The sequence below is a fragment of the Solea solea genome, chromosome 2 (assembly GCF_958295425.1).
Source record: "Solea solea chromosome 2, fSolSol10.1, whole genome shotgun sequence".
NCBI lineage: Eukaryota > Metazoa > Chordata > Actinopteri > Pleuronectiformes > Soleidae > Solea > Solea solea.
This window is the reverse complement of record NC_081135.1, coordinates 1191290-1214906: the sequence shown is the minus strand read 5'-3', so window position 1 is coordinate 1214906 and position 23617 is coordinate 1191290. Positions and strand designations below refer to the sequence as shown.

The 23617-nt window shown below is 43.4% G+C and overlaps 4 protein-coding genes and 1 non-coding gene across 17 annotated transcripts in view; 3 read left to right on the top strand and 2 right to left on the bottom strand.

Moving 5' to 3' along the window:
- The window catches only part of LOC131443210 (CLIP-associating protein 1-B-like), a 28888-nt gene extending 22423 nt beyond the window's left edge, over window positions 1–6465 (bottom strand). For 3 of the 13 annotated variants that reach the window (XM_058612688.1, XM_058612653.1, XM_058612646.1), the window contains exons 1-8: window positions 6126–6463; window positions 4543–4918; window positions 2577–2655; window positions 1989–2092; window positions 1710–1801; window positions 1421–1496; window positions 636–733; window positions 426–496 (exon numbers count right to left, since the gene is read on the bottom strand). In XM_058612688.1, coding sequence (XP_058468671.1) covers window positions 426–496; window positions 636–733; window positions 1421–1496; window positions 1710–1801; window positions 1989–2092; window positions 2577–2655; window positions 4543–4758 — 736 coding nt within the window. In that variant the 5' untranslated portion in view covers window positions 4759–4918; window positions 6126–6463. Of the gene's footprint in view, window positions 1–425; window positions 497–635; window positions 734–1420; window positions 1497–1709; window positions 1802–1988; window positions 2093–2576; window positions 2656–4542; window positions 4919–6125 lie in introns of all 13 variants that reach the window. The other 10 variants (XM_058612714.1, XM_058612723.1, XM_058612638.1 and 7 more) reach the window with 9 other exon arrangements.
- Window positions 2917–3049, top strand: LOC131455674 (U4atac minor spliceosomal RNA). Its single transcript, XR_009239823.1, has one exon. It is a non-coding gene; the product is annotated as a U4atac minor spliceosomal RNA (small nuclear RNA).
- A 500-nt stretch (window positions 6466–6965) lies between the features above and the next one.
- On the top strand, window positions 6966–11203 carry LOC131454418 (high affinity cGMP-specific 3',5'-cyclic phosphodiesterase 9A-like). The gene is made up of 14 exons (XM_058622548.1): window positions 6966–7158; window positions 7994–8143; window positions 8263–8302; window positions 8395–8497; window positions 8583–8725; window positions 8824–8883; window positions 8965–9142; window positions 9225–9347; window positions 9446–9538; window positions 9795–9862; window positions 9946–10048; window positions 10210–10314; window positions 10603–10749; window positions 10838–11203. The coding sequence occupies exons 1-14, from the start codon at window positions 7071–7073 to the stop codon at window positions 10907–10909; spliced, it is 1473 nt and encodes a 490-aa protein (XP_058478531.1). The 5' UTR covers window positions 6966–7070; the 3' UTR covers window positions 10910–11203.
- A 6-nt stretch (window positions 11204–11209) lies between these two features.
- On the bottom strand, window positions 11210–16809 carry LOC131454402 (H(+)/Cl(-) exchange transporter 4). Its single transcript, XM_058622547.1, has 12 exons — window positions 16640–16809; window positions 15825–15979; window positions 15614–15713; window positions 15329–15516; window positions 15130–15252; window positions 14847–15053; window positions 14685–14765; window positions 14056–14601; window positions 13680–13866; window positions 13210–13608; window positions 12902–13118; window positions 11210–12723 (listed from the first exon to the last, which is right to left on the bottom strand). The coding sequence occupies exons 1-12, from the start codon at window positions 16653–16655 to the stop codon at window positions 12633–12635; spliced, it is 2310 nt and encodes a 769-aa protein (XP_058478530.1). The 5' UTR covers window positions 16656–16809; the 3' UTR covers window positions 11210–12632.
- A 727-nt stretch (window positions 16810–17536) lies between these two features.
- On the top strand, window positions 17537–23519 carry trim25l (tripartite motif containing 25, like). Its single transcript, XM_058622561.1, has 15 exons — window positions 17537–18230; window positions 18970–19065; window positions 19295–19528; window positions 19624–19783; window positions 20300–20332; window positions 20464–20502; window positions 20579–20623; window positions 20776–20823; window positions 20980–21027; window positions 21492–21851; window positions 21950–22069; window positions 22207–22239; window positions 22412–22480; window positions 22611–22676; window positions 22759–23519. Exons 1-15 carry the CDS (start codon window positions 17637–17639, stop codon window positions 23331–23333), a joined length of 2520 nt encoding a protein of 839 aa, XP_058478544.1. The 5' UTR covers window positions 17537–17636; the 3' UTR covers window positions 23334–23519.
- The last annotated feature ends 98 nt before the right edge of the window (window positions 23520–23617 follow it).

Genomic DNA, 23617 nt, shown 5'->3' with positions numbered 1-23617 from the left:
TTTGCTCTAATGAAGCAGAGTTTGCGTATAAATATAACTCTGAGATTGACGCAAATGTCCATGTGAAACACAGCAGGACAATCTGACCCAATTATCTGGACATGTTGTGGAGTTTATGTCTTCAAACAGCTGAGTTTAAAGATAAGTCAAATGCATTGTATGTTATGCATTTACCCAGGAGTCCACATGAAACAGAAGACAGGAAGTGACACGTGAGCGAGATGATGAATGACAAGGTCCCACAAAACACCACCTCCCCTCACTGAGACCCACTTAAGGCCAGAGAAACTGATTACTTTCAAAGTGTCACATGTTGTCGTGTCCGCAGGCAACAACAAAACAACACCACACAAAAGCAAGGAGACGCTACCATGACGACCACAATCTTAAAAAACAGAGTGTGTAAACAGGCGGCGTGATCTTACCGGACAGAGGTGACAGGACCATGTTCCCCGACCTTTGAACTTCGTCAAATTTACTGAAGATGACATTCAGCCTGGAGACGAAGAGAAGGAGAGAGAATAAAAGTCTGACTTCACAGCAGTTTGTAGGAGACAATGAGTGACTGTTTTCTCTCAATGCCTTTTAACACTATTTATAAGATGTAAGTATCTCCACACAGCACTTGAACGCACCGTGACTGAGGCAGACCCTTCTTTCCCAGGTCAATGCGCACTCGCTCTCCAACGTGTCGGTAGATCTCGATGAGGCAGTTCATGGCGCCGTCTCGCACCTGAACGTCGACAACAGACACACACTGACCTTTGAAATTCTGTTTTACTAATAAGCACAATCAAGATTGATTAAGTTTTCTATTTTAAAAAGAGGACAATTATGTTTCCTACTGTCTAATGTGTTGTTTAATCCATTATATATTTCATATTTTGTATAGTTTGTGATGTCCCTGATTCTGTGCTCCTGAAACAAGAACCTCACAAATTTAGGATCATCTCTTATATTACAACTATTTGTACCTATGTTGCTAAAATGACATAATTTAGACGATGACATTTTGCTGTACACTCAAACATGAACACATGTGAGTGCGTTTGGCCTCAGGAAGGCAATTTCCCGGGCACAGCTTCCTGTCATTAGCAGGAAGTAGAATTCCGGTGATGATGGACTTCTGCAGAACTTTCTTAGACACCGAGTCACAGACTGAGTCCTACAGCAGTTACAGTGTTTCTCTACCAACTCTCAGTGTTTTTCACATGATGTGAACGTGTGAGAGAAAAGGAGGATTTAGAAAAGAGATCCCACTGAGATCCTGCTGAGCTGTGGTGTTTGAGTTTGTCCAGCAGGGGGGAGTAAAAGACCAATAATACACTGTAACAGCTTTACCTTGTTTCATCTGATCTATTATATAAAAAATGATTAAATTGGTTCCACAGTGGCGGTGACATGGAGGGACAGGGCGTACCTGACTGGTGGGGTCTCCGAGGAGGTTACAGATGTGAGGAACGATTTTACTGAGCGTCAGACTCTGAGATCCAAACCTGGAAAAGCACAAAGACACTGTGGTTACACTACCTTTGTTACACCTGAAAAATAAATATAAATGACCGTACTATTTTGAAGATGAACTGACAATTAAAGCTGATTTTATGAAGAAATGCTAAATAAAATGCTTTTCTATGTTGTTAAACTGAAATTTTGAGGTTTTACACTTTATTTATTTCAATAGTGAATAGTGAAAGGCGTGAACTTACACGTTTAATGTTGAGATGAGGCAGAGGCAGAGTCCTTCTCTGGTCCGGTTGTTCTTGTGTTTGAAGCCACCCACCATTCGCTCCCACACGTACTAACGGAAACACAGAAGAGGAGCAGACGTCATTTATACATTCATTTACCATCTCATTATAAACTCTCCTGCTGACCATATGGTCTAAGCTCAACCCCCAAAACTGGAGGTCTTTCTTTGTGTCCTTCATGCAAATTTCCTGCCCGAATCTTTGTTATGATTTAACGATAATGTAATGTTTGTGCACCTGTGGGTTTGCAGCCTGGTCCATGATCTTCAGCAGAAGTGCTTGGTCCTGGTCCCGAACTTGGTCCTTGGCGTCTCCGAGTCGATCGATGAGGCTCGGCAGAACTGAGCAGACACACACACAGAACAAACAGTCCAACATCATTCAACCTCTCCTTTCATTCCAGACACTTACTTTACATATTCATATTCATTTGAGCCACAGAAAATGTGCATAAAAACATCATTAAACCTCAGCAGAAATGATCAAAAACATGAAATTAGAGGCCAAAATCAATCCTGTATCACAATGTATAACTTTACATACAAAAAAAGATGATATCATGCACTCAAACACCCTAAAATAACACAAGAAACTGGCCTTAACAACATATCTGGCAATCAGAGATTTAAAGAGATTTAGGACAGAACAACAAAAATAGAAAAACATGTAATTCTGAAATGAAACTATTTAAAATTTACAAGTAAACAATAAAAATTAAGCTGTAAATAAATATGGCAATGCCTGCAATATTTGAATACAATTTTTTCTGTAATTTAAATATAAACACACCTTATATTTTTTTTAAATCAATAAAACCAAGCTCACCAGTTCCAACTTGTGTCCTGAATTTCTCCTGCAGTCGACTGACCAGAGCCGACAGAATGTCCATCCCCAACAGAACCACCTGACACACATTCAAAAAGAAAAAAAGCAATGGCCTTGAATCTGAGCTGCAAAGGATTATGGGTAATGTGCTAAAAGTGCAGCGTTACTGCTTCAAAAAGGGGCAAAAACGCGTCAAAACATACAAGTCCTGCTATACATTGCAACCCGTGGTCACATGATCTGCGTTTCTGCAACTCAGTCACGTGCCTTACAACAACCACCATGAGTGAAGTCTCCGTTCACACAGAACAACAGCAGCAGACTAAACCTCTCCCACCCAACCTTCCTTGTCATGGGGTGAAGTGAGAAGCTCAATGAACGCGTGGTGAGAGTTTCTCTGCTAACAACCATGAAACAACACCTTCGCATCACCTGAACCTTAGTGTTCAGATCATGGTGCAATTTTTGGACCCCAAATCTCAGACATTGTGCATAGAAACGACATTAACGGAGCGGAAGATATAATTCCCTCTATCGCCCTCTGCTGAGCATAGAAACAAACTACAACTATAAACCACTTGTATCCCAAGTAGCGTTAGTTACCTCAGTAACACATATTACAAACACTGAAGCAATTACACATTATATTACTAGTTAACCTAAACGAATAAATAAACAAAGAGCATAAAACATTCAGGTGAGGGATTAAAACTTCTATTTATTTCTGCATTTATTTATTTTTTTTGACGTTATATGCTATTTTACCTTTTATTAAAACTATTTATGTATTTTATTGTATTTCTATACTTGGAATTGCAATGTAATTCTACATCTATTTATTTCTGTATATTGTAAAATTTATTTATATATTTATATTTTCTATATTTCTGTTTATCTTTCTATCTATACTCTAATATTCACTATTTGTTTATTTATAAATTTATATATTAAGATTCCTTTCCTTAACATATTTTTTTTAGATTTCTACCACTATATTTTATGTTAGTCTATGTTAATACATTTATCTGTATTTCTACATTTCTATTTCCTCAATGTTGACTAACTGTGTTTGAAAGGAAAAAAGGAGATGGGTGTCTCCTGACATCATGTGACAGGTGAAAAGATCAATAATAGTTTCAGTGACTGACATCTGATTGACCTCGGTGTGTTTGTCTTTTAATTTGCAGAACAGGTTTGATAATTAACAGCGGACATTAGACACACGGCTCATGAAAAGGCAGCAGACGTGTGACTTCCTCTCAGTCAAACTGCAGGAGCCGCCACAGCCTCTGAGCAGGGGGAAAGTGGGCTAATGGGCTGGTAAATTAAGCATCGTCCTCATTTCAGCTCGGCAGACGTGAAGCAGACCTGACAAGGCTGCGTTTCCAGGACAGGGTCATGTGATGTGTTGTGTTTTTGAGTCTATAGACAACCTCAGCTCCACTCAGACTTGACAAAAACTGTCAGATTGCTCCTTTAGTGTGTTGATTGATTTCTTGATTAATCAATTGTCCATAAAATGATACAAAAAAACAGTCAATCACTGTTTTCCAAACCTCAAAATTACGACATCATTGACTATAGTAAACCAAATGTGATTTTTCTGTTTTCTTATTCTTGTATTCTTATTCATAGAGGAGCAAAGAAACAAGAAACTCTTCACTAAAATCACTGATTTTCTCTATGGGGTTTGGTGTGGGAGAGTGAGTGGTTTACAAACTTCAGTTTCCTGTTGGAAAAGTCTGTCTAACAGTGAAATAAAGACGTGAACATGTTCTTAATGTAGACTTAAAACTATCGTTGATGCTGTGACACTGTAAATGTCACTGTTGTGGGACTAATAAGGATTTTCTTATCTTGTCTTAAAACTGGCTGTGTTCACATCAGTCCAGTGCAAACACATGCAGCAGCTGAGGGTGAAGGAGGTGGAGTTTGTTTCTCCTCCTCCATGCAAATCTGTACCCACCTTGAAGTTGCTGGAGTTGACCCAGGAGCTGGCCACCGCGTCCACCATCCTGTCCAGCGTATTTTGGTCCTGCTCCAGGTCAGGAGACCTCTCTTGGTCCAGGATGATCTCTATGATCTCCTGACCCTCCTGGAGCCTCCTCCCCAGGTCCTTCTGCATGGTCTGCTCCAGCAGATACTCTATGCTCACCACCACCACCACCTCGTCCTCCTCCATCACCTGGCCTTGCTCCTTCACGTCAGCTCCACCAGAGGCGTGACAGAGGACAGAACTGTTAACAAGCCGGTTTTGAGGCTCAGGAGGAGGCTACGGCTGGAGGAGTGAGCGAGGTGACATCCTGGAGATGGACACTTCTCCTCATTGTCCTGTGGAGCTGCTGTAAATAAATCCATCAACAATGAACGTGACAAAGTTCAGTCTCTGAAAATGACAACTTACATTTAACAATACAGAATCAACACTATAGACCAGTTATTGGTTCTTGAAGCTCATAGAGGTTTTGATCTTCTGATCTATCTGACTTGATCTAAAACTGTAAATCCTCTGAAACCTCAGATCTTCACTAGAGGTTCTTAAAAATCTTCCTTAAGTCAGAACAAAACTCAGGTCTTCAGGAAATCTATTTTTGAACAGAGTGGCAGTAAAACAGAGTGTTAAAATCTTTATATATTTGTCCTGTTATTTTCATTATGTCATTATTATAATAAATAAAAAGGTATTTAATAGGGCTGCCCAATTAATCGAAATGTTATCAAAATCGCAATTCAGCCTGCTCCAATTTTAAAATTGCAGGAGGAAATATTTCTTACCCGAACGACCATTTTACATGAAATATGGTCCTGTCTTAGACACACATATTCTACAGTCTTAGTTTCTCACAGACCTGCTCAAATATCACACAATAGTCATTTAAAATATGTTCAAATGAAAATGAGAAAATTACAAATCATATCGCAATTTCAGTCAAAATGATCACAATAAGATCTTTATTCAAAATCGTTGAGCCCTAGTTTTCAACATGATTTTCTGCTGCTTAATTTCATGAATGTATATCCATTTTAACGCCATTGTTTGTCAATTTGTTATGCATAACTGTACTGTAAAACCTGCTAATCCAACACTTTTATTCTTTATTTACTTTCCTATTTTGTTCCAACTTACATTGTTTTAACCCTAAACATGAAATGAAGGAGGCATTCATTGTGTTTAGTGTTTATTTGTAATGTTTCTGGTTGCAGATTGTTAAAAATATAATATATATATATAATCTTAACTGTATGTTCTACTGTTGTAGTGAACATGTTTAATGTAATAACGTGTGTATTACTGTGTGCGTTTGAAATGATGTGCAAATAAAGTTTGATTGAACGTTTTATTGATTAGTCATGTAGCTAGCTCGTGGCTCACAGTTAGAGGCAGCAGCTGCTTCTTTAACTTTAATGTCACTGCAGTTTTATGTAGCTGTTAGCTCCTGCTGCTAGCGCGCTACTTGCCTGCTCTCGCCCACTTTACATTCGACTTCTGTTAACACAGCGAGCTAAGAACGCTCGTAAAGTTAGCATAGAGGCGTTAACGCCACTTACCTGCTGCAGGCGGGTAAATTAATGAGTTATTAACCCGGTGGCCGGTTACAGAGGCGCCCACCGGATGAACGGACGGAGTCGTTCCCAGAAAAAAAGCAGAAAAAAGTGTCGTCTCCTCCTCCTCCTCCGTCGTTCCTTCACATCACAGTCCAGCAGCAGCGCTGCTCTTCTTCTTCTTCTTCTTCTTCCTCCTCCTCCTCGTTATCTGTACTTGTAACAAACTACTGCTCCATTTATCTTTAGTGTCCGTGTCAATAATCACAGACAAGTTTACCGTGATTTTACAATGCACAAAATCATTACATGTCACACCGTAAATCACAGAATGTCCCACAGCAGCCGCCGTAAAGCACAGTCAGCGTGAGGAGGAACCCGCAAAACAGCGACATCTGCCGGCAGGATGACTTCCTACATTTACTTCCACAGGGTCAGTCGATGCATTTATGTAATCTCAACTTTTATTTCTTTATTTAATGGTGTTTATAGCGGTTTTCATATTTCTAAATTTAAACTTGTTTTTAATAAAATTTAATTAAATTCAATTCACATTAATTTATTTTATTCAATTCAATTCAATTCAATTCAATTCAATTCAATTCAATTCAATTTAATTTAATTTAATTTAATTTCTTTTGTGTCCGGTATCTTAAAAACAAAACAATACATTGACAGAATATACATATAATGAAAGATATTATTTGTTACCGAAAATACCACACTTTTCCATAAAGTAGAGATAGATAGATAGATAGATAGATAGATAGATAGATAGATAGATAGATAGATAGATGGATGGGTGGATGGGTGGATGACTGGGTGATGACTGGGAGGGCTCTCTGTCAGCAGCAGGTGCCCTCTCTGTTCATACTCGAGGTGAATGCTCCAGAATAAAGAGGTTTCTCAGGTCTGACTGGTGGAGCAGGTCTCGTCCCACCTGCCTCAAGGATGACAACAAAAATCATCCACTTCATGGTGAACGGGAGGCTGGAGCATGCAGAGTTCAGAGCCGACTGCTCTGCTGCAGATGTCAAAGGTAAGACACTCACATCTGCTGCTGATGATGATGATGATGATGATGATGATGCTGCTGTTGCTGCTGCTGCTGCTGCTGCTGGTTTTACTCCCACCGTGATCATGTGAAGAGATAAAAGTGTGTGAAATCTGCAGCGTCACTCATTCAACTCAACCACAGGTGGAGGATTCAGACAAACAAGTGTGAGGAGAAGCCTTTGTGATCATTTGGTGGTTGTGGATGTCGCTGCAGCCTCTCTGTGAGGAGCCTGACCTGGATGTGTCTCTGACAGGTCCTCAGGTTAAAAGTGCTTTGTCCTCCTGTCAACATGAGAGGAATAAAAGCACATGACAACCAGACCTGCAGCGTCTAGTCTAGGGCCTTGAGTCTGCAAGTAAACACAGTGAAAGTTGTGATATCTGAACCGTCAAAGAAGTGGTTTTAGATGCTTTGACAAATTGTCAGTGCCAGCTTAAGTCTATGATACCTTAAGAATATGTTTACGTCATTATCTCACAGTTCGACGGACTTTTCTCCCACACCAAAGCCCAGAGAGAAAATCAGTGATTTTAACATCACAGCACACACACACAGGAGTTGTTGATCCACTGCTGCCTCCATCACAAGTTCAAATGTCTCGTTTTATGATTTCGGCATTTGAAATCCTTTGTTTAGATTAACCTCAGTGACACAAAGTGACCACAAGTGGCAGCAGTAGACCAGCGGGGAGATAAGTCTGTCTATCTGTGAGATAATGACGTAAACATCTTCTTAAGGTATTGTTGATATCGTCACCTGATACTTTGTTATGTGTTTCTTTGGGTCACCACTAACCCTTTAATGTTGTTTCTGACAGATTTGTTCCGGGCCGCAGCGGAGGCGGGGCCTAACCACATCCTGAAGATGTACAATAGGGACGGCAGCGTGGTGAACATCTCCCCACGACTGAGGTCCAACAGCAAGGAGACGTACTACAGGCTGGAGGTGGTGGCGTCTAACCTACACAGTGAGCGGCCTCCTCTGAAATAACCAGGCTGAGAGGAAACATCACATATTCTCTCAGCTTCCTCTGCAGTGTTGCATTTTTTGCAGATTTATACCCTGATCATCTCCATTTTGGTGCAGGTGTGGCGATGAATCCACAGCTGAACAACATGGAGGAGAGGTGAGTGTCATCACAGCTGATTAACTGAAGCGTGTCAGTGCCGAGGACTCACTCACTCACTCATGTCCTCCTGCTGCTGCCTCCTGATTCAGACTCCACCTGCTGGAGAGCAAGGTCATGGAGGAGGTGGGGAAGACGCCGGACATCATGTGTGAGCTGCAGAGCCACATGGAGTCTTTTAAGAGGAAGCTGGAGGTTTGTGGACGATGACACAGACACACAGCAGAGGTTGATCCTGTGAGGATTCTGGAAAAACATACTTTTTCTTCTCTGCCGTCAGAGTGTGGAGCACCTGAGCTGGATCGGCCTGTTCAAAGACGACGGTGAGCAGCAGCTCTCCAAGTGCTCCCCGAAACCCCAGAAACCTCAGCTGAGTGTGCAGGAGGAACGTCAACAAGTGCGCAGGAAGTTCATCAACATGAGGTGACCTCATGTTGACCACCACGAATGACTGCCTTATGTTAGAGAAGAATGAATCAAATAAAAAATGAGAATTTTCATTGTGCAATTTTCTGTGGTAGCTCCCTGCAGGTGACAGAGGAAGTGAGGGAGCATCTGAAAACTCCCATCTTTGACAACTGGTGAGTCCACACACACACACACTCACACATAAACATCAGCACGCTCAGCTCACAGCTGCGTGTGTGTGCTGTGACCTCCAGGCAGTGGGAGGAGGCAGAGATGCTGGTTCTCCTCCAGGTGATGTATGTGGACCTGGACTTCCTGACCGCGTTCCACATCGAGCTACAGGTTCTGCAGAACTTCCTGTTCGAGGTGTACTGCCACTACAACAACATCCCCTTCCACAACTTCCAGCACTGCTTCTGCGTCACACAGATGGTATGACCCACTAGGGGGCGGAGTCATAGTTTGACAGAGAATTGACCTCGTCTTCCATGAGAACACGTTTCATGTTCTGCAGATGTACGGTCTGATCTGGCTCACTGACCTCAGGAGTAAACTAGGACGAATCGACCTGTTCGTCATGTTGACGTCGGCTCTGTGTCACGACCTCGACCATCCCGGCTACAACAACGTCTACCAGGTAACCCAGTGTTTTCTCTCTGTTGTTGGGTGGTCGTTTGTGTGTGTGTGTGTGCGTGTGTGTGTGTGTGTGTGTGTTTATTTATTTTCCTCACACAGATCAACGCTCAGACTGACTTAGCTCTGCGCTACAACGACATCTCCCCTCTGGAAAATCACCACTGTGCTGTAGCCTTTGGAATTCTGTTCAAGGTACAGAAATGATAAAAATCTATATCACAAGTTTGACAAAATATTATTTCTTTTCTTTTTGCATAGAAATGACACAGTTACTGATCCATTAACGTAGATCAGAAAATAAAAAGGGGCCCAGTAATTGACCGCTGTGGGACACCACAATTGACTACATGTACAAATTCGCTTTTTTATTGTTTATTTAAGCAAAGTTCATAAAAAATGTGTGTGTCTCTGACACTGAAACTGTTAGAAAATGATCTTTCCTTCACAGCCGGAGTGTAACATCCTAAAAAACTTGACGGCCGATCAGTACAAACACATCCGAGCAGGGATGATCAAGTAAGACTTTTTTTTTTAGTATTTTTTCTACGCCGCCGCTGCGTCTTCTGTTCACCGCCTGTTTTCTGAACGTGTTTTCACAGATGTATTCTGGCCACCGACATGGCGAGACACAACGAGATCCTCAACAAGTTCAAATCCATACAGTCGGTGTTTGACTTCACCAACAAGGAGCACAAGGAAGTGGTAATGCGAGAACATCTCAATCATCTCACACTTCTTCTGTGAAATAAGCACATATATATATGTATACATATACATATATATACAGTATATATATATATAAACTTAAATTCCAGTTTTTATAAGGGACATAAAAAGTGTCTTACCAGTGCGTGTGGTTCCAGCTGATGAAGATCATAGTGAAGGTGAGCGACATCTCTAACGAGGCGAGGCCGATGGCGGTGGCCGAGCCGTGGCTGGACTGTCTACTGCAGGAATTCTTCAACCAGGTTAAAACGAAACACACAGGAAGTGACCTCACAAAACTTGTTGTTGTTGTTGCTGATGTATGTATTGTTACTTGTCGTCATTCTTTCATTCTTTTTATTCTTGTTTGTGTTATTATTGTTTTTCTTGATGCTGTTTTTTAATCATTGCTTCTGTTGCCGTATTTGTTGCTGTTGTTGGAGTTTTTCTTGTTGCGTAGAACTGCTTTAGTATTATTGTTCACAATGTTGCTGCTGCTGAACTTGCTACTGTTGTCATTGCTGTTGTTGTTTGTTGTTGTCGCTGTTTAGAGCGACACAGAGAAACTCAAAGGTCTTCCCGTGACTCCGTTCATGGACCGAGACAAAGTGTCCAAACCTTCGTCTCAGACCAGTTTCATCCGCTTCGTTCTGCTGCCGCTGTTCAGTGAACTCACCAGACTGTTTCCCTGTCTGGAGGTGATTATTGATCGTTCATTGATCCAGTTTTAAAACTGGTTTGTGAACAGAAAACTGATCAGTTTCCCGTTTCCACTTTTCTTTGCAGCAACATCTTGTGGAGCCGGTGCGTCGGGCTCTGGAATATTACACAGACTTGGAGAAAGCTGCTAAACCATGACGAGGTTATAGGAAGAGGAAGGAAGAGAAATCATGCGGTTTTTAATCACTTTTCACAAAGTTATTTCACGAAAACAAGTGATTTTAAGTAGATCTGAGGAAAACGTTATCACTACTGTTTTTATTTTATGTGCATCTGTAGCTGTTTGTTTCTATAAATAAAGTTTAGGATTCTTATCTGAGTTTTGCTTCTGTTGAGTGTTTGCAGTTGATATTTAGTCGTTTATCTGATGTTCAGTGAAGTTGATGAATAAAGATTTGTGACGTCATTCAATAATAAAAAGAAGTGAAGTGAGTCATGTTTGTTCCTCATCTGCAGTTTGTCGTTTAATCACATCATTTACAAACAAACAAACAAACAAACACAAAAGTGCAAATGTCTTCTTTTCCCAGTCATGAATTCTGGGAAACACAAACATTACGAGAAATAAAAAAAGAAGCTTATAACGTTAGTGTTTTAGGACAAAATTAAAATGAAGTTCAAAATTATATTTACAAGTTCATCACATTCATTCATTCATTCTCTCTGCATTAAAACACAAACACTGATTGTGAGCTTTGACGACATTGAGTGTTTTCTTCTTTTGTTCTGAAGCGCAAAGTTTTAGTTTTTTACCACCACAAAAATAACGATGACACAGGAATCTCAGGAATCTTTTTAACGCCCAATGTTGATTTTGATAAGGAGGAAACGCTAGCAGCTAAAAAAGACACTTAGTCGTGATTTTTCCTTCATTTTCAAACGATTAAATAAATAAAAAGAGGTTTGTTGTGATTTATTTTGATATGAAACAATCGAAAACTGCAAAGTTTCTAACAAAAGTGTAAAGTGAGGCGAGTTTAATGACTTTCAAAGACAATGTTTTTGACAAATATAGCAATATCATCGCACTTACGTCGCAATCATTTCCCTCGAACGTGGAATTCTGAGCCAACATCTGCCTGTACACTTAATCGGGACACGTTAGGACTGATTATGATCATTTAAATATGATAAAATCTACATGAAAGAGAATAATTAGCTTATGAGAAAACAGTTAAACTACAGTGCTGTCAGTGTGTTTGTGTCGAGATAAGAAACTACATTTTAGTTTCTGCTGAGATTCACACTAAATCACATCTTTTGACACAATTAAATTAACAAAAACGAACACAGGCAGCTTTAATATAAATATGGCAGCACCTAATTTAAAAAACCCCAAACCAAAACAAAGCAAAGTGCAATAGTCCCCAATAAAACCAGGTTTGTACAGTACTCTCTGAACTGTCATGGCCCCATTCCACTTCTTTTTCTAACGTACCGTTTTACCACAGGCAGGAGAATATGAAGCCTTGATGACCTCACTGCCGTGCGATAAGACAACACCAGATCATGTGATTGAAGCTGGGTCAGTCTTAGTTTTTCTCTTTAGTGTCACATTTTCTTTTTTATAAATAATAATAATAAAAAAAAAACACATAAATGGAATTAGCAGCACTGAACAAAATGATTCACTCTGCGACACCTGGTGGCAGAAAAACAACAAAAACAGGAAGTTTTTGTCACCTCTAACTGGCTCCACCTCCTCTCGCCACAAACACTTGTCGATGTTCTGAAGGTTGAAAACACAGGGAGCAGGGCGGAGCTGCAGTGTCGGCAGGTGAAAGGTAGGGGGCGTCTCACAGGTTTACGAGGACAGTAGCTTTGCACCACTTTCTTCTTTTTTCACACCTCGTCGGTGCTGCTAGTTGAACATGATCGACTCTGGGTCCTGATTCATCATCTGAGCCATGTGACGCAGGACGTCCTTCTTAGTGATGATGCCCAGGAGACGCCTACAGGGAGGGGACACAGGTCACATGACCAATACTTGACACAATCTCATGTTGAGACAGACTGTCTAACAGTGAGATAAAGACGTCAAGGATATTAAATATGATCAAACATTTCAACTGATTGACAGCCTTAACAAAAAATACAAAACAGTGAAGTGAAGGAGTAAATGTCTCGTACCCGCTCCTGGTGACCAGACACTGACGGAGACCCAGTTTACGGAAAATGTCCACCACCGTCTCCATAGGCGTGTGGTCGGTGACGGTGAAGGGACTGAGGTTGAGGATGCGTCGCAGCTTCAGCGGCTGCGGGTTACTGGCCGGCAGCTGCGGCGCGTCCTCTGTGAAGTAGACGACGGAGCTGCTGACCACGCCGTCCTGCTTCTGACGGGCTGTTTCTGTTTGTGTGACAAAAAAGTCATGAACACAGCATCGTTTAAAAAAACAAAACAAAAAAAACACTTTTAACGTGATTTAAAAAGATCTTACTGATGGCGAGGGTGAGATCCCGGCGCTGGACGAAGCCGATGAGCCGCTCTGACTCTCTGGACACGACCACAGGGAAGCCGTTGTAGTCCGTGTCTTTGATGAGCGCCTCCACGTCCTCCACCGTGGTGGAGTCCTGCGTCAGGACGGACAGAGGCGGGTCGTTCCTGCGCGGACGCATCACGTCTGTGGCGAGCGTGCGGTGCGTGAACTCGTCCCTGACGTCCAGGTACGGGTAACCGTTGAGCTGAATGTGTGACTCGTAAATTCCCTCCTTCCCAAAGGCGTCAGCCACCCACTTGCTGGTGACGGCGGCGGCCATGAGCGGGACGATGTACTCTAACCCGCCAGTGAGCTCGAACATGATGACCACGAGGGACACGGTCATCCTGGTGACTCCGCCTGCAGGAAGTCAGCGCGTGAACGGCGCTGATGCAACACTGGTTTAATGACAGCGGCGAGCGTTTACTCACCCAGGCAGGCAGCGGCTCCCACCATGGCATAGAGTCCAGGCGTGACGCAGTCAGCACCGGGACGACACCAGTTCTTAAAGATGATCCAGTCGTGATGGTGATACGACATCTGCTCCACGGCGATTCCCACGATCCGCCCGGCGATCGCTCCCACCGCCATGCTGGGAATGAACAGTCCGGACGGGATCTACAGGAACAAGGAAAGGTCAAGGAAAGGTCAAAGGTCAAACAATTCTAATTATTGTGATAACTCAATGAATAAAACTTATTGATGTGTGGTAAAATGGTTTAATGTCTCATCCCTGAATCCCAGTTATTGTTCTGTCTGAATAATAGTCATCATCATCATCATCATCATCGTCTTCCTCGTACTGACCTTCATGCCAAAGGTGAAGATGGTGATGACGATCTTGAAGACGAGAGCGAGGGCGAGCTGCCACAGCGCGTTGTAGACGCCGGGTCCAGCAGGACGGTCTGGAATATCGTCCAACGGTCGACTCATGTTGGGATTGTTGATGTAATCGCAGAGCTGCGACGACTCCAGGGCGCCGCAGTCGTTAAAGAGCTCCGAGATGAGCTCGCTGGTGCTGCGGCGGGTGTACGGGTTCGGGAAGGCCAGCACAGCCGTGATCCCCGTCACCGCGATGACCTCCAGGACCGGGTACTTCCCCAGCTGCGTGGTCTTCCTGCAGCGGCACCAGGCGATGTTAGCGCGGATGAAGAGCGTCCCCCAGAGGCCGCCAAACACACCCAGCAGGATGAACGGCACCAGCTCGGCCATGTACCACGGCGTGTGGTACTCCACATAGAACAGCACCAGCCGGCTGTTGCCAAACGGGTTGATGGAGCGCAGCGTGAAGGCGGCGACCAGAGCGGCGAAGAAGGAGCGCCACAGAGTCTTCAGAGGGAAATAATAACTGACCTGCAGGAGAGAGGAAGAGTTAGAGGAGTTAAACTGAGGAGAAAACTTACTTTGCTCTCACAGAAGCAGGATCCATGACCCACCTCTTCCAGACTGAACAGAACTCCTCCTATGGGTGCTCCAAACGCCACCGACACACCGGCAGCTGCTGCGGCTGATAACACCTGCCAAGACACAGAGAACAATAGAAACTATCACCTTTAGCGACAGAAAAACGGCTTCTTTATCTGTGGACCAGCACAAACCTCTCTTCGCTTGCCCTCGTTCTTGCTGTACTTGGAGAAGAGACTGCAGAAGAGATTCCCGCAGCAGCAGGCCACATGGACCAGAGGACCCTCCTTCCCAAGGCTGAGACCGGACGACACCGCCAGAACCAGAGTGACCGTCTTAATCAGTAGCGTCCATTTCCCCAGGTAACCACGGATAATGAAGCCGCTCAGGATCGTCTTAATCTGCACAAATTATAAACATTTACTCTAAGAGAAATCCATGTAAACATGAAAGACTGTAGATTAAAGTAATGATTACCTCTGGGATTCCTGAACCGCAGGCGTACGGAGCAAAGACTCGCACCAGTGACACAGCGAGGAAGGAAAACAGAAGAGCCCACATGACGTACAGGAAGTAGTTCAGCAAGTACGCTCCTGCTCCCTGTGGAGAGGAACATCGTTTCATCAAACCATTCCATATTCTCTGAGCTTTTATTTTGGTAGGAGCTTGTTCTGACCTCAGCATGGCCGGTCATCAGCTCTGCCCACTTCTGCCACTGCGGACACTTGTCGCGGTCTTCAAACGTGGTCTCGTTGGACGTCCAGCAGCACTGCTCGTGGCTGTACCAGAACGCCGACAGACAAACGCCTTCCTTCAGGTCCGTCATCCAGTCCACGGCCAGGTCGATGACACCGGCCAGCGTACCTGAGGACAGGAGGGCAGAGTCAGACACTAACCACACTTTCACTGAGATCTAAAAGAGCAGGTTAGGTTCACTCTTCAGTCTGAAAAACCCTCTGACCTGAGAGCAGTCCAATGAGCAGCATGACCACCCATCCTGACCAGGCGTCCAGCAGACTCTTGATCAGTTCCCACATAGACTCTTTACTCTTACTGGTAATCTGCCAAAGACAAACACAACTTTTAGAACACTCGTCCAGCCGTTATTTATAAAAGAAAATGAAAACCCGTCATTTTTATAACCATCATGTGTGAGGAAATATGTGTGGAACCTTGCGGTGTCGGTCTGTGTCTCTGGATTTCTCCCTGAGCCAGTCGATGGTGTGAAAGTCTTCATACGTTGCCACGTCAGGAAAAGGTTCGTCCAGGAAATCCATCAAGTTTCCCGCTCCGTTCATCTCCTCTGTGGGTGTGGCCCCGCTGACACCTGTCACATCACACACAGACACAGACGATGACGTGTATTTGTACGTCACACCTCCAACTCGGTGTGGGTGTGATTCAAGATAAGATAAATATAAAATAATCCCGATTAGACTGAGGAAATGTGCTGAGTTACAGCACCAAAGTAAAAAAAGAAGTAAAGTTAAGTTATTTAAGCATGAATTATAATAATATTTCGGTTAACCTTCGGTAAGATATGAATAAAATAAATTGTGTCGAATTAATTCATCCGATTAAAAGCCAACATAATACAGCTTTAAGCTAAATAAAATGCACATTAAGATACATTTTAACAAACAGAAATGCTTTTATATTGATTGATGACTTATCAGACTTGATAATGTGATCGGGGTCATTAATTAATAGGCGTTTATTCTCTGAAAAACCAGCAGCTTTTATCATAACATTGGGTTCAAAATTATAATATGTTGATCAAAATTGTTGAACAATGGTCTAATTAACTGTTGGCTATATTTATATAACATCTAACTGTAGTTTTAGTCACACATTAACAGCAGCGAATGAACAGAAGATGAAAAACTGCACCGATGATAAACACTTGTTTACGTTAGCACTCGAAGCTAACCGTGGCGTTAGCGTCAGCGTCTGTGGGCTGCGTTAGCTCAATAAAGTCGTGTTTTACCTTCGCCGGCCTCCATGTCACAGCGCGAGACACTGCTGGAAAACTTCCCCCGTGAAATTAACACGTTAAATAAAATGCGACATGTCTCAATTTACGTAATATTTACAAATAATTTAAAGATTGCTCTGTAATGCACCGCAGCGACGTCCAAGCTGCCAGTCTCGCGATATCTTGCGGTATCTCCTCCTCTTTCTTCTTCTTCTTGTCGCCCTGAGCTTACTATTACATTACATAGGCTTTACCGCCATCCAGTGGGCAAGTGAGGGAATAACCCAAAGATCGTGTATTGTAAGGATGACTCATGACAGAAGTAAAAGGTAAAAAGTGAAAACCACCGATTATAACCGAGCTGAAACACGTCCTACGTCATAAAACACACCTAAAGCTATTGTTTTTAAAATGTAAAACGTTAAGTTCATAAAATAATAATAATAAAAAAAGTTTTAATAGAAAGAAATGTTTAAATGTAATTTATTTAATTATTTTTGGGTACATTTATATTTATTTAATTTCAGTCTTATTTTAGCTGACTTTAAAACCATTATTAATGAATTAAATGTTGTAAAATATGTATTAGTTATAATACATTACATCTTATTTGAGTTGATATATAATTATAAACTACATAGACTTTGATTATGTAATATAACTGTACTGTATATCACAAAATACTACAAATATTTATGTTGTATTTTCTGTCATTTGTGTTTAATGTTTGTGATAAATGAAGAACAAAAACCCTTCAGAATGGAGTTTCTCCATGACACTGTGTGACAGGGTGAATCCTTCCTCTATTGTGACCCCGTTCACACCTTCATTCACACCAGCACCAGTTTTCCTGGCTCGACCTGCCCGGCGGCTCTGGCTCCGCCCTCTCTCACCTCTTCCTGCTCTCACCTGAGACCCAGGTTTCAGCTCCAGACCAGACTTGCCTCCTCACATTTGTGGACCTGCACTCTGTGTCTTTCTAGGTGTCTTCTCGTGCTCTGTGAGGACGATGAGTGTAAAGCTGTGGACAGAGGAGCAGTTTAACTGCCCCGTGTGTCTGGATCTGCCCAATGACCCCGTCACCATTCCCTGTGGACACAGCTACTGCATGGCCTGCATCAAGGACTACTGGAGCCAGGATGACCCCAACGGCGTCTACAGCTGTCCACAGTGTCGCCAGACCTTCTGCCCCAAACCCAACCTGAGCAGGAACACCATGCTGGCCGAAGCCGTGGAGCAGCTGCGTAAATCTGGGGGGCCTCGCCGAGCTTCCTCCGCCAAACCCAAGGGGAAGCTGAGCTCCTCCGAGGTGTCATGTGACCTGTGCAAGGACCAGCAGAGGGCGGCGGTGAAGAGCTGCCTGACCTGCATGAGCTCCTACTGCGAGGCCCACCTCAAGCCCCACAAGACCAAGAAGAGCCTGAAGCCGCACGAGCTCATCGCGCCCACGGGGAACCTGGCGGAGAAGATCTGCACGCAGCACAAGTATCTGCAGGAGTTCTTCTGCCGCCAGTGCAAGGTGTTCGTGTGCTGGCTTTGCACCAACAACCTGCACAAAGGCCACGAGTGTGTGTCCACCAAGGTGGAGCGGCTGGAGAAGCAGGTGAACATGTTTTTATACCCCTGGGGTCCCAAAATCTCTAGATACAACCCTGCTTACACTTAGACTTTAAGTTTCATTTCATTTCATTTAAGTTCATTTAAGTTGATGTTAAAACTGTTTCCACCTTCATGTGTGTTTATTTTTCAAAATCAGGAAGTTACAACAAAAACAAGTACAGTTTTGTTTCAAAATAAAAGCATGAAATTAATTATTCCACTCTTTATTTTATTTATTCCTTTTATCTTGGGTTTTATTAATTTATTTATTTATTTATTTTTCATATACATTTTATTTGTGGATATACTTGATTTATTAATAAGTTTATACATATTTGCTGTATTTTATTATTTTTATTCTTTTTTTAATTGCAGTCTTCGTCTCATCAATTCTGTTTTTTAAATTCTGCTCATTTATTTTTTTCAAATGAAATGTTTTGTTTTTGTCCAGTTTTTTTAAGTTTTTATTCAAATTTTAGTCCTAAACAGAAAATCCTGTCTCTGATTAACTTGGTCCTTATTTTATTCACATTTTTATATTATTTACTGTATATCTCTATATGCTGTGTTCTTTCTTTCTTTCTTTCTTTCTTCCTCTCTTTCATGTGTGTGTGTGTGTGATGAGTTGTCAGAACATTCCTGACAACATTCCTGTTCCTTCATTAAGCTCCACCCTGCTGTGTTTCCTGCTGTATGTGGTTTCCATGGTGATAACCTCTGTGTGTGTGTGTGTGTGTGTGTAGAAAGTGGTGAGTGAGCTGCAGGTGAAGAACCAGCAGAGACTGAAGGACAGAGAGCAGGAGCTCAAAGACATGAGGAAGATGATGGAGGGGATGAAGGTCAGCGACTCAAAATCATCAGTGATTTCACACAAAATCATCAGTGATTTCACAGTCATGTCATGTGATGATTGTAATGATTTCAGGTGATTTCTGAGGTTTTCACATGAGTTCATACGACGTCACGTGATCTCATGTTTTCTGGTGATGTCATACGATGTCACATGATGTCGCGGTGACACAGAGTGTGTGTGTGTGTGTGTGTGTGTGTGTGTGTGTGCGTCGGCAGCGTTCGTCAGAGCGCGTCCATGACGACCTGGAGGAGGCGCTGTCGGAGCTGCAGCGCTCGGTGCAGCGTCTGCAGGAGCTGCTGGAGCAGGTTCTGGACCAGGCTGAGGAGGAGAAGATGGTCCAGGCTCAGGAGGTCACTCAGAGTCTGGAGGCCGAGATCAAGGAGCTGAAGAGGAGGGACACGGAGATGAAGGACATGACTCGCTGTGAAGACCACATCCACTACCTGCAGGTGCGCACGCAGCGCACTCAACGTACTGTTGCATGATGGGAAATGACTGATCGGCTGTTGTCAGCTCTGTAAATGTGTCTCTGATCCACATTCAGGCGTACGAGACGATGTCCGGTCCTCTGGAGTCAGGTGACCTCCCCGCGGTGACCGTTAATCCAGAAGCTTCTTTTGAACCTGTACGAGAAGCTGTTCTGGATCTGAGGGACCGGGTCGAGGATCTGTGCAACCAGGAGCTGGGGAAGATCTCCAAACAAGGTCAGGGATGGGACAACGGGTCAGAGACCAGGTCAGAGACCAGGTCAGAGACCAGGTCAGAGACAGGAGACAAGGTCAGAGACAGACCAGGTCAGAAACGAGGTCAGAGACCAGATCAGAGACAAGGTCAGAGACCAGGTCAGAGACAGTAGACAAGGTCAGAGACAGACCAGGTCAGAGACAAGGTCAGAGACCAGGTCAGAGACAAGGTCAGAGACAGTAGACAAGGTCAGAGACAGACCAGGTCAGAGACCAGGTCAGAGAGAGGAGACAAGGTCAGAGACAGACGAGGTCAGAGACAGGGTCAGAGACCAGGTCAGAGACAGGAGACGAGGTCAGAGTGAGAACAAAAGGTCAGAGGTCAAAAAAAATAATAGAATTTGCTTTTGTTATTTCATTCAAAGTTAAATGTATTAATTTTTATGTATTAAAGTTTGTTTCTGTTCAATCCAGATAAATAAAAATGTGAGATTAAAGTGAATTATAATCTGATGATGTTTCATGTTTTTCTCACAGTCAATGAAACAACTCTGTTCACTCTGGGAGACGGTGAGTTTTCATTCATTCATTCATTCATTCATTTATTTATTTATGTTTAATTGATGTTATGTTTATTTGAGTTGATTTCTAAAACTTTCCTCTCTGTTTGTTTGTTTGTTTGTTTGTTTGTTTGTTTACAGTCAGTCGCGGCTCAGGAGCAAAAGCCGGGATCATTAAATGTGAGTCTTGTGTTTAGTTTGCTGTTTTAATCTTAATCTCTTTACTGAAGTCAGATTATCTCCTGTTCTCCTGCAGTGTTCTCTGGTCTGAGTTCTCGCAGCGCAAACAGTCGATCGCCCAGTGAGTTTTTACACACACACACACACACACAAACCAACAATATTATTATTGATAATAATAATAACAATAACAATAACAATAACAATAATAATGATAATAATAATAATAACAATAACAATAATAATAATGATGATGATGATGGTGTGTTTCAGCTTCTTCACCAAATGTTTCAGCTGGAGTTCGCAGCACAGACAGACGAGGTACACACACACACACACACGTACACACACACACACACACACACACGTACATACACACACACACACACACACACGTACACACACACACACACACGTACACACACACAGATATATAATGTGTTGTTGTTGTTGTGTTGTTGTGTTGTTGTGTTGCAGGTTTAGGTCTCAGGACTCAGGATGTGAGGAGCAGAGAAACTCCACGAGGTACAAACGTGTTTTATATTGAATAACTAATAAAAATAAGGACTTTTGATGGTCTAATCTCATAAATCATTTGTTGTTATTATCATTGTTCTTCTTCTTTATTCATCTGTTGTACAACAAATGTAAAACATGAGTGAAGTTACGAGGAATAACTGAGAATAAATAAATGTAAGAATATAACAACGATATAATCTAGAAAAACACTAAATAATGACGAAATACTCATGTTTGTGCTGTTATTAATATATTAATATATCTGTTTTTAAACTTCATATCGACATTTTATCTATTCTATGGGATTATTGTGTATATAATTGATCACGTACGTGTGAGATTATTATCATTTACAATGTTTCCTGTTTGAATCTTTTTTGATTTGAACTTTATTTTATTTAAAAATCTATAATCAATCACTACTGAAATAAATGATATAAATGATATATTATTTCATTTGTGTCAAACAGCGAGGGAGACAAACCCAAGACCCAGTCCAACACCTAACCGCAGAGAGTCCTCACAGTCCCAGGGGAGCAGGTCTGGTCAGAACCAGACCCAGAACCAAACCCAGACCCAGGCCCAGGCCCAGAGCCACAGCCAGAATCAGAACCAGGGTCCAAGTCCAACACCCAACCGCAGAGAGTCCTCCCAGTTCTTATCCACTAGATCCACTCAGAGCCAGAGCCAGAACCAGAACCAGGGACGCAGTCCCACTCCCAGCCGCAGAGAGTCCTCCATGTCCCTGTGGAGCAGGTCCAGTCAGAACCAGCTGAGTCCTGGTGCAGCTCAGACCTCCTCCACACCTGCAGCTCCTGCATCATCAGGAGGTTCAGTAAAAACCAGATCCTTCACGTGTGTTAGTTTTGCTGCCACCTGCTGGTGAAACCCACAAACTGTAGCTCTGACAGACTTCACTCTCGCTCAGGTTTCAGTCGCATGGCGTCCATCAGCAGCCTCTTCCGCTCCAATCGACGAGGAACCAACCAGGCCACTCCCATCAGCAACTCTTCATCCTCCTCATCATCATCAGGAGCAGGAAACCCATGTGAGTCTCGGTTCTCCCACACCAAAGCCCACAGAGAAAATCAGTGGTTTAGTGCTTTAGAACAGTGTCCAACAGTGAGATAAAGACGTGGACGTGTGTGAGGGACGCTCATGCTGTGATGTGTTTGTGTGTGACAGGGTTGGACACTCTGTCAGAGACGCCTACAGAAGGTGAGACAGCAGCGCAACTCTGTGTCAGCGACACCTTGACCTGCGTCTGTGTCAGTGTCAGTGTCTGTGTCTGTGTCTGTGTCTGTGTCTGCGTCACCTTGACCTGTGTCTGTGTCTGTGTCTGTGTCAGCGTCTGTAACGTTGTTGTTGTTGTTGTTGTTTGTGTGGACAGTGAACCCCGCCCTGTTCTTGGACTCTCCCAGTCCTGACGTCATGAATCACGCTCCTGCGTTTCCAATCTGTGAGTAGATGTTTATTTATTGATTGATGGATTTATTGATTGATTTATTCCTGAAGGTTGATTAAAAAAGAAAAGAAAAAGAACACAAATATTCCATTTTGTGTGGTTTTGTGTGATGTTGTCTTTTCAGTGAGAGAAATCAGCATCGACAGCATCCAGGCCCCGGAGCCCAGGGCCAGAGACGAGTTCCTGCAGTGTGAGTGTTTGACCTTTGACCTCGCAGTATACAGTCACAGCAGCACAATGAAATACTGAACTTAAAGTGTCCTTGTCCCCAGACTCTGTGATGTTGACCCTTGACCCTAACACCGCTCACCGCCGCCTGGCTCTCTCTGAGGGGAACACCAAAGCCGCCCTGCAGGGGGCAGCACAGCCGTGCGCCGACACGCCGCAGCGCTTCGACGGCTGGACTCAGGTCATGTGCCAGAGTCCGCTCAGCGCCCAGCGCTGCTACTGGGAGGTGGAGTGGCGGGGGCGGGGCTCGTCCGTGGGCGTGGCTTACGGCGCCCTGAGCAGGAAGGGCAACGACGCGCGGTCCGGACTCGGCTACAACGCGCGGTCCTGGACCCTGGAGCTGTCGGACACGTGCTGCACGGCCATGCACGACAACGAGAAGCGGGACATCCCCGTCACGTACTCGCCGCGCGTGGGCGTCTACCTGGACCTGTCCGTGGGCACGCTGGAGTTCTACAGCGTGGCGGAGAACATGACGCTCCTCCACAGCTTCCGCGCTAACTTCACGCAGCCGCTATACGCCGCCTTCGGCGTGGGCAGCGGCGTCGGCGTGGGCCTGGACTTCGCCCTCGGTCAGTTCACGTCCAGCACCGACAGCGTCAAGATCTGCCCCATGTGACACCGCGGCCTCTGTGGGATCTACTGACCTCTAGTGGTGCAGCTGCATGTTGCAGCCCCTTCAATACTTCGTGCCTCACACTGAAAGTCACTCTTTGAGAGCCGGTGTTTGATTTGTCCTCTCTGGGCTTCTGTACAAACATCGATTTAAAAGAAAATAGCGATTTTAAAGATTGTATTCAATTTCCGTTTTGGTTGCAGCTGATTATTCCCATGTTTTAAAAGCACTTGGTGAAACATTACCTAAATAAATGAAATATTAAAGCCTTTAAAAAGCTAAAACTG

What these genes read in the sequence shown, in the direction of transcription:
- LOC131454418 (XM_058622548.1), top strand. Translation starts at nt 7,071, where the DNA reads ATGACAACAAAAATCATCCACTTCATGGTGAACGGGAGGCTGGAGCAT. An exon ending in CTCTGCTGCAGATGTCAAAG is followed by an intron (nt 7,159 to 7,993) that starts GTAAGACACTCA and finishes TGTTTCTGACAG; the next exon opens with ATTTGTTCCGGGCCGCAGCG. An exon ending in CTTTTAAGAGGAAGCTGGAG is followed by an intron (nt 8,498 to 8,582) that starts GTTTGTGGACGA and finishes CTCTGCCGTCAG; the next exon opens with AGTGTGGAGCACCTGAGCTG.
- LOC131454402 (XM_058622547.1), bottom strand. An exon ending in ACACAGACCGACACCGCAAG is followed by an intron (nt 15,714 to 15,824) that starts GTTCCACACATA and finishes TGTCTTTGGCAG; the next exon opens with ATTACCAGTAAGAGTAAAGA. An exon ending in TGATGACCGGCCATGCTGAG is followed by an intron (nt 15,253 to 15,328) that starts GTCAGAACAAGC and finishes TCCTCTCCACAG; the next exon opens with GGAGCAGGAGCGTACTTGCT.
- trim25l (XM_058622561.1), top strand. Translation starts at nt 17,637, where the DNA reads ATGAGTGTAAAGCTGTGGACAGAGGAGCAGTTTAACTGCCCCGTGTGT. An exon ending in CGCAAACAGTCGATCGCCCA is followed by an intron (nt 20,624 to 20,775) that starts GTGAGTTTTTAC and finishes GGTGTGTTTCAG; the next exon opens with CTTCTTCACCAAATGTTTCA. An exon ending in TCGCAGCACAGACAGACGAG is followed by an intron (nt 20,824 to 20,979) that starts GTACACACACAC and finishes GTTGTGTTGCAG; the next exon opens with GTTTAGGTCTCAGGACTCAG.